Below are 20,807 nucleotides of genomic sequence, written 5' to 3'. Positions count from 1 at the left end.
AAGAAACCCTACTTAACACAAGAAGACAGTTAACTGACTGGGAAAAAAAATCTTTTCACCCATCATATCAGATAAAGGGCTGATATCCAGAATACACAAAACACTCAGAAAGCTGAGCCCCCCCAAAACCAAATAAAGCCATAAAAAAATGGGAAGATGAAATGAATAGACACTTCTCTGAGGAAGACCAAAAGATGGCCAACAAACACATGAAAACATGCTCACCTTCACTCATCATTGGGGAAATTCAAATAAAGACAACAATGAGGTACCACCTTACACCAGTGAGGATGGCTCACATCAAAAATAATAGGAACAATCTATGTTGGTGGGGATGCGGCATGAAAGGCACTCTTATCCACTGCTGGTGGGAATGCCCCCTAGTCCAACACCTATGGAGAACAGTCTGGAGAGTGCTCAAAGAACTCAGAATTGAGCTACCATTTGACCCAGCAATTGCTCTCCTAGGTATCTACCCCCAAGTTGGAAGGACATTCATTCCAAAGTATGTGTTCACCCCACTATTTATCGCAGCACTCAGTATAATAGCCAAGACATGGAACCAACCTCGATGTCCAACAACAGATGAATGGATCATTAAGATGTGGTATCTAAAAAAAAAAAAAAGATGTGGTATCTATACACAATGGAATACTACATGGCAGTCAGAAATGATACAATCACAGACTTTGCAGCAACGTGGATGGACCTAGAATATATTATGTTAAATGAAGTAAGCCAGATGATGAAAGATAAACACAGAATGATAGCACTATTCTGAAGCACCTAGAACATACACCTTATATACAACTAATACTCAACAATCAAATAACAGGGTTTAACAGGGTAGAAACCCCAAACATTGTAACAGTCAACATATACCAGAGAGCAGTGCCCAAAACACATAAAAGAGAAACAACACAAACTCTTCACTACACACTATACCACAAAAAAAACCAGCAACAGCAGAAACAGCAGCATAGAAAGACCAGGTAAGTAATCAGCCTTCTACCACAAAGGCCCATAATAAGCCTTTAGGGATCTTATACAGGGTTACAGGTAAAGGATACCATGGGAAACCACTGACTCCAATGGAAGCATGCCATAAAAATATGTTTTAATGCCTTAATCTTTATATACTTAAAATAACCTCTCAGCTTTTCTGTCTACAGGCGTTCTTGGTTACAAAGGGTGGACAAACTAAGATTGCATCTCGGGGCTTGATCACACAAGATACCATACCCAGCTTGCACTATGAGAATGTCCCGACAAAACTCTTTAACATTCCCTTTATCCCTAGGTAATGCCTTCATTTAGGACTTGAAGCACATGACCACCCAAACGACCGAAGCAGCAACTGTGACCTATAGACCTATACTACAGGCCCTACTCATCAAACACACTCAAACAAACAAGCATTCCCTCGCTCTTTTCTCTAATCTTCTCACTACTGTTTTTTTTCTTTTTTTTCTTTTTCTCTCCTTTTCTTTTTAATTTATTTTCTCTTTTCTTTCCTGCCCCTTCCATATACTTTTCCCTTTCACCCCTTTGAAAATTCGACTATCCTTCACCCCGCAATCCCATTCAGATTCCCCACATTAAAACTCTTCACCCTCAGTTCCTATTTCATTAGGCATCAAGAATGACCTCCTACCCCAGCGAACCAGTAACCAGCACCCAAGTGAAGAGACAACCAGTCAAACCCACACTTCGAACCCGACAAGAAAAGGCAACCAACTCCCCTGCTGACTCACGCTGCCTGATTTTTTTTATTAACCCTTCCTAATGTGGACTGTTACTTGAAACCAGACTTAGCTCTCTCTACAAGTATCCCCCAATGCATGAACTCTTCCCAAGTCCTCCCTGCCACAAATCTTTTGCCAATCTCAAGGTCAGGTTGGGAGATGAAAAGGCACCCAGGAACCCACACACCACCAGAAAATCTCAAAAGACAATGGGGAAACCTATACTACCATCATAAGTATAAGACCTGTATTACACTACCTCTTTATCTGCTTTTCCCCAAATGCAAGATACTTTCTTGCATTACCTTGTTCCTTTAATTAATTTTTTACTTCATTTCTTAAAAATCTTTTTTTTGTCATATATATACGTGAGCACATATTTTTTATTTCTATTTTTATCTTTTTTGGGTGTGTGACATGTTTTTGTTTTCTTCTCTCTCCACCCTCAAATGCACCGGCAATATAATGTAGCACCATTTCTCCCTGCAAAGGCACACTAAAAAAGGGGAAATCTTATGTATAAAAACGAGCTCTTATTTATTAGGGATAAGAACTCATACTTGTTTACAATACAGGGGTATCTCCCACCTTGAAAATATGTCATGTGGACCCAACTTAGACCTAAGGTGATTAGACACCAACCATCCACCCTTGAACCCTAGACCACAGACATAGAAACGACACACTTCTTCACAACAGCCACAGGAAACAAATCCCAACCGGGACATCCTTAACAGTGCTCGGACACCAACAAGTGCCAGTCCTCCTAATATGATGCTCTGACAACGAGGAAAATGGGAACAACTTGACCTAAGAGCAAGTTATCCTACCTCACCAGCTAACGATAAGACAAAATCAGAAGACTTGTCACCCTTTGGTCTGTCCAAATGCAAGATCGCGATTTACAGATGACTGGCTGACAGAACCATGGCCAGGCTGTATGTATCCTGGGACCAATAAAAAAGCCCTAGTCTAGGGTGTGAGCTACGACCTGCAGAACAACTATGATCCCTAGTTCCAGAGGTTTGTCTGAGACTATTGCAATGGAAGGGGACCTCTGGATACATAACGGAAGACGCTATCCCAGGCCCCTTCCTAAGATCAGCGCAAAGACCAGGACCACCAACCACAGAAGACGGATTAAAATGACACTGAGGGAACTGAACTTCTACATCCACAAAGAAAGACATAATCATAAGTTCAACTCCTTGACTTGTGCAGATACTGAGACCTCTAGATACAGAGGTCTGATGTTATCACCCAGAACGAAGCAGAAGTCTTCCATACACCACAAAAGCACCAAGGGGAGAGTAAATGAACCTGAAAGGAGTCTAAAGTTAATTCCATGACAATATACTTCAAGGGTGGAGAAACCCTGTATCTCTTAGGCAAAGCAAATTCCTTTTCGAATGACCCCAATATTTACTGTGCATCTGCAGGAGGAAAAAAAAAATCACAAAACAATTTTTTATTATTATTTACTTATCTATTTTTTTGTTGATTTCATTGTTGTGGTTTGGCTATTGAAGTGAATGTCTCCATTTATATTTATTTATTTTCTTCTTTTCTTTTCTTATGTGCTCTGCCACATTTTTTTTTTATCTCAATACCATGGCTTTTATATGGTGCTTCCCCTTTTGTTTGGTTTGGTTTGGTTTGGTTTGGTTTTTGGTTTTTGGTCTTTTTTTGTTTTGTTTTTTTGTTTTGTTTTGTTTTGTTTTTGAATGTTCACTGGATAATTTATTTGACAGTTCTTTATGTACTGTTGTGGTGTTTCACCTTCTTTTTCCCCTTCGTCTCTCAAACCAAGGATGAAAGCCTCTAGAAGGACTCCGCCCATTTCCGGAATATCTGCGTAACTTGAACTATCTAGAATAAGGGAGGTACCAAGACCAAATAGGTGTAAGACCACTAAGTAGTAAGCTAGGCACAGAGGGGACCACTTATTCTAGCAGCCCCACGGGTAAGGGAAGAGGATATGGGAAGAAGGACAGGAACGGAGGTGGAGGGAGGACAATTCAGTGATGGGAATTCCCCTGATTTTATGTTAATATGTACCTAAAATATTATTGTCAATGATATGTAAGCCACTATGATTAAAATAAAAATTATATTTAATAAAAAAAATAAATAACTACACTGAGAACTACCATAATCATGTGAATGAATGAGAGAACTGGAAAGCCTGTCTAGAGTACAGTTAAGGGTGGATGGAGGGAGATTTGGGACATTGGTGGTGGGAATGTTGCACTGGTGAAGAGGGGGTGTTCTTTACATGACTGAAACCTAATCACAATCATATTTGTAATCAAGATGTTTAAATAAAGAAAAAATATAAAAAAATACATTTACCCTTTGACACAAAAGGTTTTCTACTGTGAAGTGTCTATTTTACTTGTAAAGAGTGCTTTAATTATATATTACTTAATATTTTGTAGCTATTTAATATTTTGTAGCCAATTCTGTAAATTTATTAGTCTTATTTTTCCTTCTGATTTTATGATTATAAAACCAGCAAGAAAAATGCTTAATCTAAATTTTCTTCTTAATTTATTATTTTGCATCCTTGTATACTTTTTAATGCAACTAGAATTTTAGAATATTAAGCAAGATTTTTCTCAAAATAATTAACCAGTTGTTTCAAACCCTCACTGATTTAAAATTATATTTGGGGAGCCAGAGCAGATAGTATAGAAGTAGGGAGCTTGCCTTGCATAACTCTCCTTGAGTAAGCATCTGGAATAAGCACTGAGCATTGCTAGGTATGGCCCCAAAATTCTTTTTTGGGTCAAACAAAAAACTCACCAGAATATAGCACATGCAAAAAAATTTTTTTAAATTTTTAAAAAGCACACGTTTTGCATGTAGGGAGCCTGAGTTCAATTCTCAGCACGATATGGTTCCCTGATCATCCCAAAAGTCATCCCAAAACACAGAACTAGTCTTAGGCCCTAATAAGTGCTTTAACCTATATACCAGCTCTCTGGCCCAGCAAAACTGATTCTTTTTTTTTTTTTTTTTTTTTTTTTTTTGGTTTTTGGGCCACACCGGGCAGTGCTCAGGGGTTACTCCTGGCTGTCTGCTCAGAAATAGCTCCTGGCAGGCACGGGGGACCATATGGGACACCGGGATTCGAACCAACCACCTTTGGTTCTGGATCGGCTGCTTGCAAGGCAAACACCACTGTGCTATCTCTCCAGGCCCAACTGATTCTTTTAAGAAAACTTTCTCTAAGATTTAAATCCAAAATAAAGTTGTTGAATAAATCCTGAATGAAAATTTTAATCAATTCACGCCCAAATTAATGCATTATTTTTGTCTCCAAGACTTCTGGCAATCCTATAGGTCGGACTCATATAGAATGTGAGTCATATTCTATCATATCAATCATATAGAACTCAACTCATATAGTTTCTCCTTTGAGGGAAAAGGTGGGGAAGAAAGGGCCATATTCAGGAGCTATCACTAGCTATATGCTCAGGAGTGACTGTTGACAGTGTTCAAGGGACCAGATGTGGCTCTGAAGATGGAACCAAGATCAACTGCCTACGAAGCAAGTACCTTCTTAAGAGAGAACTTCTGTTCTCTCTCTCCAGCCCTACTGCTGACACTAATACTTCAAATTTACTTCTCACTTTTTGAGTATCATTCTCTTGTTCCATAGTTAAATTAACAAACATTATTTTCTATTGCATAAGCCAAAAAAATACTAAATGAAAATTTCTGCTGAAGCATTGAAAATGGTTATTTGATTAATTTACCACTCATTGAGCTTATCAAAAAATTTTAATATGTTCATATGGTTCTTTGGTCTTTCACATGAATTTAAGATTCTGTCTTCACAAAATAATCATGTTAAAAAATTAGGAAGGAGGGGGCCAGTGAGGTGGCACTAGAGGTAAGGTGTCTGCCTTGCAAGCGCTAACCAAGGAAGGACCGCATTTCAATCCCCCAGCGTCCCGTATGGTCCCCCCATGCCAGGGGCAATTTCAGAGCGCTTAGCCAGGAGTAACCCCTGATCATCAAATGGGTGTGGCTGAAAACAAACAAAAAAAAATTAGGAAGGATTTGGGACCACACACAGATTTTCTCAAGATTTACTCAGGAAACTGTAAGGCGAGGCCATTCATGGCAGTGTGTAGGGGACAGTAAGTGCTTCCAGGAATCAAACTAGATTCCATGTACAAGGCAAGCACCTTAGCCCCTGCCTGTACTAGCTCTCTAACCCTTGCCTATATTTGCTTCGTTTTGTTGTTGATTTTTGAACCCCACCTAACAGTGGTTAGGGCTTACTCCTGGCACTGTCAACAGGGAACTCCTGGTGGGGCTCAGGGAACCATATGGGGTGCATCAAGCGTAGAATGGCTATATATAAGGCAAACACCCACTGTACTATTTCTTCAGCACCCTATCCACTGAACTTTTTTAGCACTGCTTTCACCTATAATCTAGGAAAAACTCATTTAGTTATAAGTTCCATATTCCCAATATATAGCAACTCTTATTTTAAGATTCTCAATTACATTTCATAATCTTTATGTATTTGATATTAACTTAGTCTAATTTTTGTCACTGTGAAAAAAATTACCATTTTCTAAAGTATTATATGTAAAAAACATAAACATGATTATTGAATATTACTTTCTTACTGGTTTCCTTACTAGTTATCAATAATGTCAATTGATTTTCTTGACTACTCAGAGTTCTATACCTCCCTATTTCCAAAACAGTAATTCTTATTGCAGTTGTTGCCCTTTTATGTTTCTCTGGCTTGAATCTTCACCCAAAAATAAAAAATGATAGCAGAAACTTTAAGGGCAGTCCTCTAGCATCTTAGCACTACTCTTTTTGTTTTGTTCTGTTTCTATTTTTTGTTTTAGGGCCACATGGGCGGTACTCAGAATCGAGTCCTGGCTCTGCACTCCTAGAGGGCTTAGGGGACTTTATGAGTACCAGAAATAGAACTTGAGTTGGTCACATGCAAAGCAAACACCATACCCATTCTAAAATAGCTCTAACTTCAAGTTTCTTTGATTAATTACATGCTTCATTGCTCATGAACAAAAGAAAAATTACAACTAATTAACAAATTAAATTTCTTTCAAAATATAATTATATAATTTAATCAAAAATATTTCTCATTTATAAATTGATTCTACTTTTCTATCTAAAAAGCATTTGCAAAATAAAATCTAGTTCACAGCAAGTACAAAAACTAGAACATTTTTGATTTGGGGTCACACCCACCAGTGCTGAGAGTTTACTTCTGGCTCTTCAGCCAGGAATCTAATTCCTATCAGTTTCATAAAAGGTGAGTGATTTACCCACTGTATTCTCTCTGGCCTCCAAAATGAGAATTTAATATTATGTACATAAAACATTCTGTATTGTTTCCTCAACATTATCAGAAGAACAATTACTCTCAAACTTTCTAAATATTCAAATGAGAATTAATCATTTTAAATGGACATACTTTTTAAATCGGGGGAAAAATATTTATTGATAGGCAAAAGTTCACAAGAAAACTATTTGATAGAAATAATGTTCATCATGCTCCCTTCTCTGCCCTACCTACACTCCCCCACTATTTCTGGCAAGCAGCCTACCATGGATTGTTCCTCTGGTTCTTGTCACTATTGACTTTGAATATTATTACCATACTGTCTTTTTTTTTTATATCCCACAAATGAATGTAATTATTCTATGTATATCCCTCTCCTATGACAATGATAGTTGGAAATGGTTATGCTGGACGTGAGCTGAGTGCTGAAAGGAGATATGCATGCATACCCCTTCAGTGATATGCATGATACCCCTTCAGTAACAATATTGCAAACCACCATGTCTAAAATAAAAAACAAAAAATGGAGGGAGAAAGAGATAGAGAAATAAAATGTCTACCCCAGAAGCAAACAGTGGATAGGGTGTGAGGAGGGCAGGAGGGGAACTGGGGACATTGATGGTGGTAAATGCACACTGGTTAAGTGTGCTGTACATTGTAGAACTTAAATTCAATCATCAGGACTAGAGCGAGAGCACAACAGGTAGGGCATTTTTGCCTTGCACTTAGCCAACCCGGATTCAGTCACCAGCATCCCATATGGTACCCCAAGCCTGTCAGAATTAATTTCTGAGCGCAGAGTAAGGAGCAATCCCTAAGCACTAACAGGTATGACCCCAAAAAAATTCATTCATGAACAACTTTACAATATGAGAAAAAATTAACTGTATTATGAACAGCCTAGTAACCACTGTGTTTAAATAAAGTTAAAAAATGTTCATCGAGATTTTTTTTTTGGGGGGGGGGGTCACACCGGTAGCGCTCAGGACTTCTGGTTCTATGCTCAGAAGTCACTCTTGGCAGGCTTGGGAATCATATGGGATGTCAGGGATTGAACCCAGGCCCATTCTGGGTCGTCTGCGTGCAAGGTGAACACCCTATCACTGTGCTATCGCTCCAGTCCCTCAATTTCGTTTTTTGTTTGTTTGTTTTATGTTTTTGTTTTGGGATAACACCCGACAGTGCTCAGGGGTTACTCCTAGTTCTGTGCTCAAAGATCGCTCCTGGCAGGCATGGGGACCATATGGGATGCCAGGATTTGACTACCATCTGTCCTGGATCGGCTGCATGCAAGGCAAATGCCCTACCACTGTGTTATCTTTCCAGCCACCATTAAGATTATTTTTATAGGGGCCAGAGAGATAGCATGGAGGTAAGGCATTTGCCTTTCATGCAGAAGGTCATTGGTTCGAATTCTGGCATCCCATATAGTACAAAAAGCGAGCCTGCCAGGAGCGATTTCTGAGCGTGGAGCCAGGAGTAACCCTTGAGTGCTGTCAGGTATGACCCAAAAACAAAACAAAACATGGGGCCGGCGAGGTGGCACTAGAGGTAAAGTGTCTGCCTTGCAAGTGCTAGCCAAGAAAAGATCGCTACTGCGGTTCGATCCCCCGGCGTCCTATATGGTCCCCCCCAAGCCTGGGGCAATTTCTGAGTACTCAGCCAGGAGTAACCCCTGAGCATCAAATGGGTGTGGCCCGAAAAACCCAAAAAAAAAGATTATTTTTATAATATTTTATAGGGCAAAACTTTCTCATATCAAATTATTGACCAGATAATACAAATATGTATATGCTATAAAAGAAAAAATAAAAAGAGCCAAAGAGGTTATTACAATAGGTAGGGTACCTGCCTTGTATGTACCAACCTGGGTTCGATCTTGGCATCCTTTATGGTTTCCTGAGCTCAACAAGAGTGTTTCTCAAGCAAAGCTAGGAATAACCCTTGAGCACTGCCATATGTGATTCCCCCCAAAAAAGAAAGAATTAGGGACCCGAGAGACAACACAGCGGTACGGCGTTTGCCTTGCAAGCAGCCAAACCAGGACCAATGGTGGCTCAAATCCCGGCATCCCATATACCATGATATATACCATCTATACCATATACCACCCCCGTGCCTGCCAGGAATTATTTCTGAGCAGAGAGCCAGGAGTAACCCCTGAGCACCGCTAGGTATAAAAAGCAAAACAAAACAAAACAAAAAGAATTAAAATATATACCTCAAATTCTTTTCGAAGACATTCTTCACGTTGAGTGCTAAGTTCAAGTTCACTTGTTTGTCGCCGTAAAAGGTCAGAGCAGTTCATATGTTCTGCTTCTAATTTTTCTACTTTCTTGTGCATACATTGTACAGCACTGTCTTGTTCCTAGAAAACAATTCATTTTTGCATCAAAAAGTTTATATCAATAATTGTTGGGGACTGACTTGTTTGAGGCCATTTTGCTGTTCTTTCTGCCATATTCCAGCTTTTCACCTAAAAGCTATTTTGCAGTCTTGCTGTAAGTTTTTGAGCTATAGAGAAAGGAATGTGCAACTGTAGATATAATTAACTCTAGCCCGGAGGAGAGCAACACTGTCCGGTACCGTTATCAGAAACTAGGCCTCACTCCTTAAGACCACATTTCGGAGTGAACTAGGCTATTATCAATAAGTGTATGCTACATTGTCTGTTCAAGATCACTGAGGCAGGCACATCTTGCACCACCTGATAATCAAGCAATTAAAAATGCAGCTTGAAGGACACTAGAGGTTTCCATAGAAACAGCACGTTCAGCATAACTTGAAGGTCACCTAGCCCACTGCCCACTTCCTTATTTAGAGAATGCCTAACTTTCTTTGTTCCTTGAAACCTGAAATATATTCTTGCCTTGTATGGGCCTTCGCGCCAAAAGTATGACTGACATCACCTTTGTACTGCCCCCTTCTCCTTCATTATATAAGAAGGAGCTGTAGCCCAATAAAGGTACCCTTGAACAGTGAGACGCTGCCTTGGGTCTTTATTATTAACCTCTTTCAGATTTTTTACAGGTGTGGTTGCTCTTCTACTCAGCAAAATAGGAGTGCGGTTGTCTGAGAAGCCTTTCCAGCTAATTCCGGCTGGCCGGGTCCCCCCTGGGGGGGCTTCAGGACACCGCATTTTGGCGCCCAACGCTGGGCACGAAGACCACCGCCACACCCCGAACGACTACGGGTCGGCGAGTCCGGAGCTGTTTCATAAATCGCGGGAATTACCCCATCCGGGTAAGCGTTGAAACGAGTTAGCCTTAATCAAATATTTAAACTGCAGTTTTTTCAGTCGTTCTGATCACCGCCCCTGATTGGCTCTTGGGGCTTTGCCCGTTGGCTTCACTTCCATGGGTGTTTCGTTGAGTACTGAACTTAAATTCATTAAATATATACAGTCTGAGTTGAAAGCCAGACATATAGAGGTTACCAAAAAAGATATTTGTAATTTTTTAATGTTTGTTCATGATGTTTGCCAAAAATCTAGTGTTCCTGGCCTCCCTCTCGCTCTTACTCTGTCTCTCAGTTTCCTTCCTCTTCTGACCCTTCATCTTTACTCCTGCCACTGCACCCTCTGTGCAAAATCCTAAACAGCCCTTCACTTCCCTAGCTTCAGCTCCGTCCCTGTTTCACCACCCTCCCCTCCTTAGCCAGCAATTGCATCAATACAAAGCCTTTAATTGGAAAAGCCTCAAAGAGCCATTTCAAGCCGTAACCTCCTATGGCCCCCAAGCCCCTTACACGCTCTCCTGCTTAGAATCTAAAAGCTGAACTCTTTGTCTCTTGGGAAGTTAACTTTTTTTTCCGCTGCAAAGCCCTTGCAGACAGGCAGGAATTCTGATCTCTAAGCTCGTATAGCTGGCCTCGCCTCTTTTCATACCTTAAAGGTACAGCACACACTTTCCAGGTCCCAGCTTGCCAACATGGCTCTTGCTGCCCTCTGTGCCTGGAAGTCGCTCCCCAGAGCCGGCATTCCAGCAGCTCCCCCACACCGGCAACAAACTGTTGCTGCTTTCTCCCTCCCCCCCCCCCTTTTTCTGACTTAAGCTCCCAACTCACCACAATTACATCCATGGTCTCTCACCTCTCTAACAAACTTGATATTGCTCTTAGCTCAAAAACCAGTGCTACCTTTCCTGTCTTTCTCCCTAATGGAGAAAGTCTTCCCACCCCCCCCTCCCCGCCTGCTCAGCAGCCTCCGCAGCTACCTTCTCAAACGCCTCCCACTGATCCCCCGCACCCCAGGGGAAAAATTCTAAATGCCCAAGACGCTCAGTCCCTAACCATGGCAGATTCCCTCCTCTCACCGCTCCCCCTCTTAAAGCTATAGATATGAAGCTACTTGGCCACATTAAAAATCTTAAACAAATCTTAAGCCTTCAAAAACAGGCTGCTTCTCTTAATTCACAAGTTTCTGCCCTTCAGGCTTTCCCCCGCCCTCCTAAATCTATAGCTGTCTGTCCTTTGCCCACTGAATTCCACGGCCAAGCCCCCCCTCTTGAGAATTCAAAGAAACAAACTATAAAAGTCAGGCTGAGTGCCATAAAACAGAAACTGCTGCAGTGCCTACAAAAAATTCTAAGGGCACAGTGAGTAGGATAATTACAAAGTATCATCTGCTAAGCCATAAAACCTTGCGATATCTACACTTTGCTGTTAAAACTTCTAAGCCTAATGTACCCTTTACTCAGTACATTTTCTCAAACCAATCCTCAGCCTCCTTCGGCCTCTTTCCTGCCAGCCTTGGAAAACAGCCAGCTCAGGCCCTGCCACTCCCACTTTAAGCCTTCCAATTCACCTTGAAATACCCAATCTTTGTTATTCAAAAAAAAAAAAAAAAAAAAAAAATCTGAAAAGTGGCATCTCTTGCATATTCTCAAATCAATTAATAAAACCATAAACCCCATAGTACTTTTGCAACCCAAACTCCCCTCTTCGGTTGCCATTCCCTCTAATTCCAATAAATTAGTAATTAATCTTAAAAGATTGTTTTTTTTTTTTTCTCTATATCATTACACCCTGTTGACTGTAAATAATTTGCCTCTAGCCTTCCTGCTGTTAACTGTGCTGGCCCCTCCCCGAGTTATCAGTGAAAAACTCTGCTTCACCTTGTCAGCCCTACACTTCGTCAAATATGTGTTATTAGGTTTAGTGCATTAAGTGGTGTAAAGTAATTATTAAAACATTAAAAAGCAACAGGAAGATAAGGGCAATAAACTTTTTTTTTTCCATGCCTCTCAGAAAATTTTAGAGCAAGGTCATAATTCTGTCACTTTACAGATAACAAAATGTTGGTAAAAGAAAAACTTCTTTGTGTTTTAAAATCCAAACGAACACAAAAGTGTTAAATTTAAATCTTATATTTCTATTAAAAGTTTTATTTTAATTTTTAAAGTATTTACAAAATTATGTGAAAAATAATGTGGTTAGCCTTTTTAAACAATATAGTTAATTTAATGCACAGTAAACACCTAGGTGTGCTTTATAGTACCCTTAGTTTTAACTTTGTGCTACAGCAATGGTTGTTCTTTATTTCTGCATTGAAAGAACTATTATTTTAAGTGCATTCAAAATATCAGCACATTATACAAATCTGTATATTTGTGTCGCAGTGAAAAAATAATATAAATGAAAAATATATTATATATAATTTTATAAGTAATATATAAAAGTAACTAAACTTTATAAGCAAATTAACTAGTATTAAATATAATTTTAGTCTTAAGTTCTAGGTGTGTAAATGCATCAGATGTCTTTAACTATATTTTATAATAATCTAAGCATTTAGTTAATTTGGTATATAATATTTTTTACAAATTATTCACTTAAAGTCTTCATAGTAAAAACAGTTGTTTGTTTTTTAAAAAATCAGTTTTTATACCTTTAATAATCATAGTTCATGCTATTGTGTTTAATCATAAAAATTTTAACACTTTATTGCAGCTGTCTTACTGTTCTACTGCAAAACCAATTTAAAGAAAACCTATTCATTTACAGCAAATCATTTCATACTTCCAAGTAGAGACTCCTTCTACAGTGCTCATTAACCATTTTACTTAATGTTTTAAACTTCAAATTAAAATTGTTTTAAAAATGTTTTGTGTTAAATCTAAACCTTAAAATTTATTTTCAGCAAAGTTCCACTCCATCTACATTAAGTACTTCTCAAAACTAAAAAAGTTTTTCTACAAAATTTTTTTTCTCTTCTTCTCACAAACATGTTAGCTAAATATTTAAAAGCGCTTGTCAATTTTTTATAAATAAGTCTTAAATCAATCCTTTTGTCTGTTTATGTGTCTGTTGTGATGAATGAAAGTGGCCACAAGTGTAAAATGTTGTGTTTAGTGTTGTTTTGTTTTGTCTGTTTATTTGTTATCTCTACATTTTATAATAATACAATTTTTAAAGCCTTATCCATTTTTTAAATTTCAATTAATTTTTTCAACCTGGTTCAGTCTGGTCAGTTCACAAACTGGCATCTTACAATTAAAAATCATGTGTTAAAAATTATGTATTAAGCTAGCTTTGTCCTTCTAAGAACATGGCGGAGGGTGTGGAGAATGGCAAACCCCAGATTTCTCAATGGCCATCGGGGATAACTTTTCCCTGGAGAATTTCTGGACTTTGCAGTCACCTGGCTTTCCTGCTATGTGTAAGTTCAAGCCTATAGAATATGTATTTATGGCTAAAAAATAGCATCCAGCTTTAACATAATAACTAGAAGTTTAAGAAAAATCCTTTATATTCAGTTTAAAAAAAATTTTTTTTAATTAGCAATTGTTAATTATAAATTTTCTTTTATGCCAAAGTCTAACAGAGGTCAAATAGCATTCCCGTGGTATTCAAAAATAACTAGTGTAATGTAAATTGCTAATGTTTTCTGCAAATTCTTAATTTTTATATGAAGTAACCATTTTGCCTTCTGCCAAGCTGTTTTCTTATAAACCTCCTGCTAGACGCCATTCCTGCAAACCTGTTTCTAACTGACTCCACCTTTGACAATGCTGAATTAGACACTCTGCCTAGCTGCCTTGGATGCCCACCGATGCCACCAACAACCTCCATCCTCTCTACCTCCATCCCTTGGCCGGTCTTGCAAGTCGACCTTTGTGCCCTAACCATGGGTGCAAGCCTATACTGGGGCACCTCCAATTTCCGCCTGCCTCAACCTCGTGCTGTTGACCCCGATGACTATTACTCCCCTGCTAGCGGTGGCTGCAACTCTGTTATTCGCAGTGATGTACTACGCCACCCCTTCACCACCTTCTACGTCTGCCCTGGTCACCACCGGCCCCGTTCCAGCGACTATAAGTGTGGCGCTCATAACCAACACTTTTGCGCCTCCTGGGGCTGTGAAACCACCGGAACTGCTTATTGGAAACCCTCTTCCTCCTGGGACTTCATCACCGTTTCACGCCCCCCAACTCCTCCTTTTCTGAACTGTGATGCATCCTCTGCTACCCGTGGTTGGTGTAACCCCCTCATCATCGAATTTACTGCTGCTGGACGTCAGCATCACTGGACTCAACCCGTACAATGGGGACTCAGACTTTACGTTAGGCGTACCGACCCTGGACTTCTTTTTTCCCTCCGTTTACTTAAACAGTTGCCGAATTCTCACCCCCTCGCCGTTGGTCCTAACACCTTTCTTCATCCTCATTCAGGTCCATCACACATGCCTTCTCCTCCTTATCCTCTTCCATCTGCCTCTCCTTCTCTCAGACAGCTCACTATGCCTTCAGGTCCTTCTCCGTCCTCTCAGGTTATTCTCAATCTCATAAATGCTTCTGCTCTTGCCCTTACAGATCCTGCCTATGAAAGATGTTGGCTTTGTTTTTCTCCTCAACCTCCTTTCTATGAAGGTGTTGCAGTGTTTGGCAACCTTTCCTCTACCTCCAACCCCTCTGACCTCCGTTGGAACACACAACCTCAACATGGCATTACAGTCGGTCAAGTCGTAGGCTCTGGCCTCTGCATTAAGCCTAACGACTCCCTGCTTCCTAGCCAATTACTTGACGTGTGCAACGAAACTATTGACATCTACAATTCTTCCTCCTCACAACCCTATCTGTTAGCCCCCAATGGTACTTATTTTGCCTGTGCTTCTGGCCTTACTCCTTTCATCATTTGTTCCTCTTTTCTCCTTTCACATGATTACTGTATTCTCGTTATTCTCATTCCAAAAATCACCATTCACTCAGAACATATCTTTCCCTCTCCTGCCGCCTCACCCTATTCCTATTCTTCTCAATCCCTTTCTCGACAACGCCGTGAGCCCTTCACCTCCATTACACTTGCAGTGCTCCTTGCTGTTGGCGCTACTGGCGCTGGCACTGGTATCTACTCTCTTGTATCCTCTCAATCCAATTTCCGCACTCTTACTCAAGCAGTGGAACAAGACATTAATGAAATCAAAACTAGTCTGCAATTTCTCACAGATACTATTAGTTCCCTTGCTGATGTTGTTCTCCAAAATCGTCGTGCTCTATATTTTGCCCTTATGTAAGAGGGGGGAGTCTGTGTAGCCCTTAAGGAACAATGTTGTATTTTCAAAGATAAACCTGGATTAGTTAGGAATAGCGTTCAACACATTGGTGACGGTATAAAAGATTTTGAAAAACATTTCGATGAAGAACAAGGCTGGTACCAGGGCTGGTTTTTCTCTTCTCCTTGGCTTCACACTATCTTGTCCACTATTTTGGGTCCACTCATTAGCCTCATGCTGCTCCTTTCTCTTAGCCCATGGATTTTCCGCAAAATCACTGCCTTTATTAAGAACCAGGTAGATGAACAGGCAAAAACCTCTATTCAGGTTAACTACCAGCATCTAACCCCGCGTGACTCCTGTGAAAACTTGGCTTTAGTCACCAAGCCGCCTTTCCAGCCACTAAGTTTCCAGGAGATAGAGCGCATAGCTAACAAGCGGAGCTCGCTCCGGCACTTGTGCTCTTGGCTGTGGAGACACCTACGACGGGATTAGCAAGGTCCCAGTTAGGGCACGGCCCAAAAAGGCTACAGCGCATAATTCGGATCCCTGTGCACACCCACGGCGTTTGTAGCCACCTTTTAATTGCGGCTTTGGCCGTGTCCGACCTGGTCAAACCTTGTATGCCTAAGACACGGTTCTTCCACCCGCTCACGACTTTCCTTCTTTTATTAGAAGAGAAAGGGGGAGATGTTGGGGACTGACTTGTTTGAGGCCATTTTGCTGTTCTTTCTGCCATATTCCAGCTTTTCACCTAAAAGCTATTTTGCAGTCTTGCTGTAAGTTTTTGAGCTATAGAGAAAGGAATGTGCAACTGTAGATATAATTAACTCTAGCCCGGAGGAGAGCAACACTGTCCGGTACCGTTATCAGAAACTAGGCCTCACTCCTTAAGACCACATTTCGGAGTGAACTAGGCTATTATCAATAAGTGTATGCTACATTGTCTGTTCAAGATCACTGAGGCAGGCACATCTTGCACCACCTGATAATCAAGCAATTAAAAATGCAGCTTGAAGGACACTAGAGGTTTCCATAGAAACAGCACGTTCAGCATAACTTGAAGGTCACCTAGCCCACTGCCCACTTCCTTATTTAGAGAATGCCTAACTTTCTTTGTTCCTTGAAACCTGAAATATATTCTTGCCTTGTATGGGCCTTCGCGCCAAAAGTATGACTGACATCACCTTTGTACTGCCCCCTTCTCCTTCATTATATAAGAAGGAGCTGTAGCCCAATAAAGGTACCCTTGAACAGTGAGACGCTGCCTTGGGTCTTTATTATTAACCTCTTTCAGATTTTTTACAGGTGTGGTTGCTCTTCTACTCAGCAAAATAGGAGTGCGGTTGTCTGAGAAGCCTTTCCAGCTAATTCCGGCTGGCCGGGTCCCCCCTGGGGGGGCTTCAGGACACCGCAAATAATGAAAAAATATGTTCTAGAGAAGTAACTAAAAGTGCATCAACCATAAAAATTTATGAGGTCAAATGTTTTTGAGCAATATGTCAAAATATATGTGATTAAAAAATACTACAAAAATTACTGTATTTTCATAGTCTAAAAATTTGATTTAGACATGTTACATTGGAAATATTAACTATATAGTTATAACTTAATGTTACACTATTCAACTGACATACATATAAGTATGTTTCTCTCCCATTAAAGTTTGAAATTATTTAATAGTATAAATGTATATTGTTCCTTTGATATGAAATAACTAGGTTAAATGACTAATTATGGAGAACTTTTGATTGCATTAAGGTATTATCACAATGTATATGTTTTTAAAGTTGCTTCCACTAGATGGCTGTATTTTATTTCTTCTTCTGTTGTACTGTTGAAAGAAAAAGAATTAATTGGAGGAGAATACATAAATATATGTATGTCATAAATATAGTCACATATTTATATAAATATATAGTTATGCTATCACAAGGTATCATTAAATGCTTTGCTATTATATTTTGATATACCAATGTTTTTTATAATTATGTTTCATCTATTGCCAAATAATGAAAACCTTACTTCTGAGAACAGAGCCAGGCATAAGCTCTGAGCACTGCCGGGTGTGACCCAAAAAAAATATATAGTGAAGGCCAAAGGTAAAAGAAGGAACTCACTCAATGCTTTAAATAAGTTTTGTTTTTTTGTTTGTTTTTTTTTGGTTTTTGGGTCACACCTGGCAGTGCTCAGGGGTTACTCCTGGCTCTCTGCTCAGAAGTCGCCCCTGGCAGGCACAGGGGATCATATGGGATGCCGGGATTTGAACCACCATCCTTCTGCATGAAATGATATCTCTCTGGCCCTTAAATAAGTTTTTAATTCTCCACTCTTAATCCTGAGAAAATACGATATATTTTTTAATTATTCAACATAAAAAAATAAACTCTAAATCAAATGAGAGAAGAAAAATGATCTAAAAGAAATATATGTGAGAAGAACTAGAAGTACAGCAGATAAAGTGCATAGGTTTCAATTTCCTACAACACTGGCCAATTATAAGGAGAATCAACAATGCAACTCCTGTGCCGAGAGAGAGAGAGAGAGAGAGAGAGAGAGAGAGAGAGAGACCTCTCCAACCCAAAAAGATAAAGAAAACGTCAAAATATCTTCAGAAAACTTAAGCAGTTTATCACTTTATCTGTAGTATATAAAATAATTGTATTATAAAATATGATGTAGTAAAAGGGGGTGCCTAGATCACCCCTGACTCCAGAATCTAGGGCAGAGGACAGAGAAGAAATCAAGGCATAAAAATTATGAGAAAATAAGAAATGAAAAAACAAGATTCGGGACTTCATTTATATTGGGCTGAAGGAGAGTAGAATAACTGTACATCCAAAAATAAAAGAATAACTGTACATCCAACGCAGACTCAATTACACTAAAAACATGAGATCTAAGTTAAAACCACTGAATTTTAATGTGCCAGCTAAGAGGTGACCAAGGGTTATGGTAAGTAAGTGTGGGGGAATAACAGAGTATGGGAGCACTGATGATGGGAGTTGACATTGTTGATGGGACTGGTATTGAATTGTTACGTGCCTAAAACTCAACTATCAATAACTTTGTGAATTACAATTCTTTAATTAAATAAAAATAAGCCTTAAAATTAGCACCTCCAGGATGAGCATAGGAAACAATAAAATTCCTTTACTCCATAAAATCAATATGATCCTCAATGGGAAAAAACTCAAAATATAAATGTTTATAACTGGATTTTAACCAACTGCTTTCCATAATTCAAGAAACATTAAATCAATAAAATCAGCTGGGGTAAGAGACAGTTTTAGAGAATAAACTACATGTTCTGTATGCAGTTTACCTGGTTATCCTTTACTCCACATGGTCCCTACAAAGGTCCGGAGCACTGAGCCCAAGCACTGCAGCACGTGAGCAGTACTGCATCCTCTCACACTAAACTACCAGCCCAACTGGCTGAGAATTACTAGCAGGGGCCCCTGAGCAATGTTTGATATGCTCTACCCACAAAAGAAAATCAGCTGAATCATGGTAGAATGGCAAAAATATTTGTTTTGAGTATCTGTCTTACTGTGTTCATCTCAGCTTGGTGCTCAGGGGCCATTTCTGGCAGTTCCAGGGAACAGATGGTACCAGAGTATGAACAGAGGTCTCCTTTATGCAAAGTTCCAGTCCTTTAAGATATCTCCCCAGCACTAGTAGCCAAGTTTTATAGAGTTCTCTTTTTTCCTATAATCCTGAAAATTAATAGCTCAAACTAAACAATAAGGAAAAGAGCATGACTGATGTGTTCATGTCTGTATACAATGGGTAATATCAGGCAAAAATAAAAGAAATAGGGCCCGGAGAGATAGCACAGCGGCGTTTGCCTTGCAAGCAGGCGATCCAGGACCAAAGGTGGTTGGTTTGAATCCCGGTGTCCCATATGGTCCCCCGTGCCTGCCAGGAGTTATTTCTGAGCAGACAGCCAGGAGTAACCCCTGAGCACCGCCAGGTGTGGCCCAAAAACCAAAAAAAAAAAAAAAAAAAAATATATATATATATATATATATATATATATATATATATATATATAAGAAAATCCAGGGCTGGGGCTGGAGTGGTGGTACAAGTGGTAGGGTCTTGCACGTGCTAACCTAGGATGAACCATGGTTCGATCCTCCAGTGTCCCATATGGTCTCTCAAGACATGAGCGATTTCTGAGTGCATAGCCAGGAGTATCCACTGAGCGTCACGGGTGCAGCCCAAAAACAAACAACAACAATAACAAAAAATCCAGAGCTAGAGCAATAACACAGATGTAGGGTATTTCCCTTGCACATGGTCAACCTGGGAAGAATCCAGGTATCCCTTATGGTCCCCCAAGCCTGTCAGAAGAGATTTCTAAGCACAGAGCCAGGAGTAATCCCTGAGCACCACCAGGTGTGGCCCAAAAAGAAAAAAGAAAAAGAGAATTAAAAAAAGAAAATCCAGAGCCAGAGAGATAGCACAGCAGTAGGGTGTTTGTCTTGCACACAGCTGATTTGAACAGACAGTGATTTGAATCCCAGCATCCTATGTGGTCCCCCGTGCCTGCCAGATGCAACTTCTGAGAGCAGAGCCAGGAGTAACCCCTGAGCACTGCCATATGCGACCCAAAAACCAAAAAAATAAAAAGGAAAAAAAATCCAGCCCATTTTTAAGAATCAGTGATAAAAAAAAGAATGTATTGAGGGGCCAGAGAGATAGCATAGAGGTAAAGCATTTGTCTTGCATACAGAAGGACAGTGGTTTGAATTCGGCATCCCAAATTGTCCCCTGAGCCTGCCAGGAGTGATTTCTGAGCATAGAGCCAGGAGTAATCCCTGAGTGCTGCTGGGTGTTACCCAAAAACAAACAAATGAACAAAATGTATTGAGTGTGTAAAGCCTTGGGTTTAAGAGCAATATAAAGATAAAGAGATAGAGAGGAAGAAAAAAAAGAGAAAGAAAGGAAATAAGGAAAGAGAGGAAGAAATAAGTAAAGAAGGGTAGGAGAAGAGAATAAAAATTCTATTTATAGTCTAAAGAAAAATTATTTCCAACTCAGAATACTCAGCCAACTTTCAAATATATATAAGAATTGAATAAACATTAGACTTCCGAAAGAATTTACCTTTTCTTATTCCTTCACTTTCCCTTCATTTCACTGCTGTTGTTGATGATGTTGCAACTAACTAGGGGTTTCCACAGATACCTGGCTGTGATATTCACAACTTTTTTCTAATTTG

At 39.7% G+C, this 20,807-nt stretch overlaps 1 protein-coding gene and 1 non-coding gene across 3 annotated transcripts in view; one reads left to right on the top strand and one right to left on the bottom strand.

Moving 5' to 3' along the window:
* The window catches only part of CCDC171 (coiled-coil domain containing 171), a 335,855-nt gene that overhangs the window by 280,300 nt on the left and 34,748 nt on the right, over window positions 1-20,807 (bottom strand). For both annotated transcript variants that reach the window (XM_049769310.1, XM_049769319.1), the window contains exon 6: window positions 9,308-9,454. In XM_049769310.1, the coding sequence (XP_049625267.1) occupies window positions 9,308-9,454 (147 nt within the window). The remainder of the gene's footprint in view (window positions 1-9,307; window positions 9,455-20,807) is intronic.
* LOC126030851 (small nucleolar RNA SNORA22) lies at window positions 12,549-12,678 on the top strand. Its single transcript, XR_007503193.1, has one exon. It is a non-coding gene; the product is annotated as a small nucleolar RNA SNORA22 (small nucleolar RNA).

This window comes from Suncus etruscus, chromosome 1, assembly GCF_024139225.1.
Source record: "Suncus etruscus isolate mSunEtr1 chromosome 1, mSunEtr1.pri.cur, whole genome shotgun sequence".
NCBI lineage: Eukaryota > Metazoa > Chordata > Mammalia > Eulipotyphla > Soricidae > Suncus > Suncus etruscus.
Note: the sequence above shows the minus strand (reverse complement) of the source record. Positions and strands in the feature narration are given on the sequence as shown.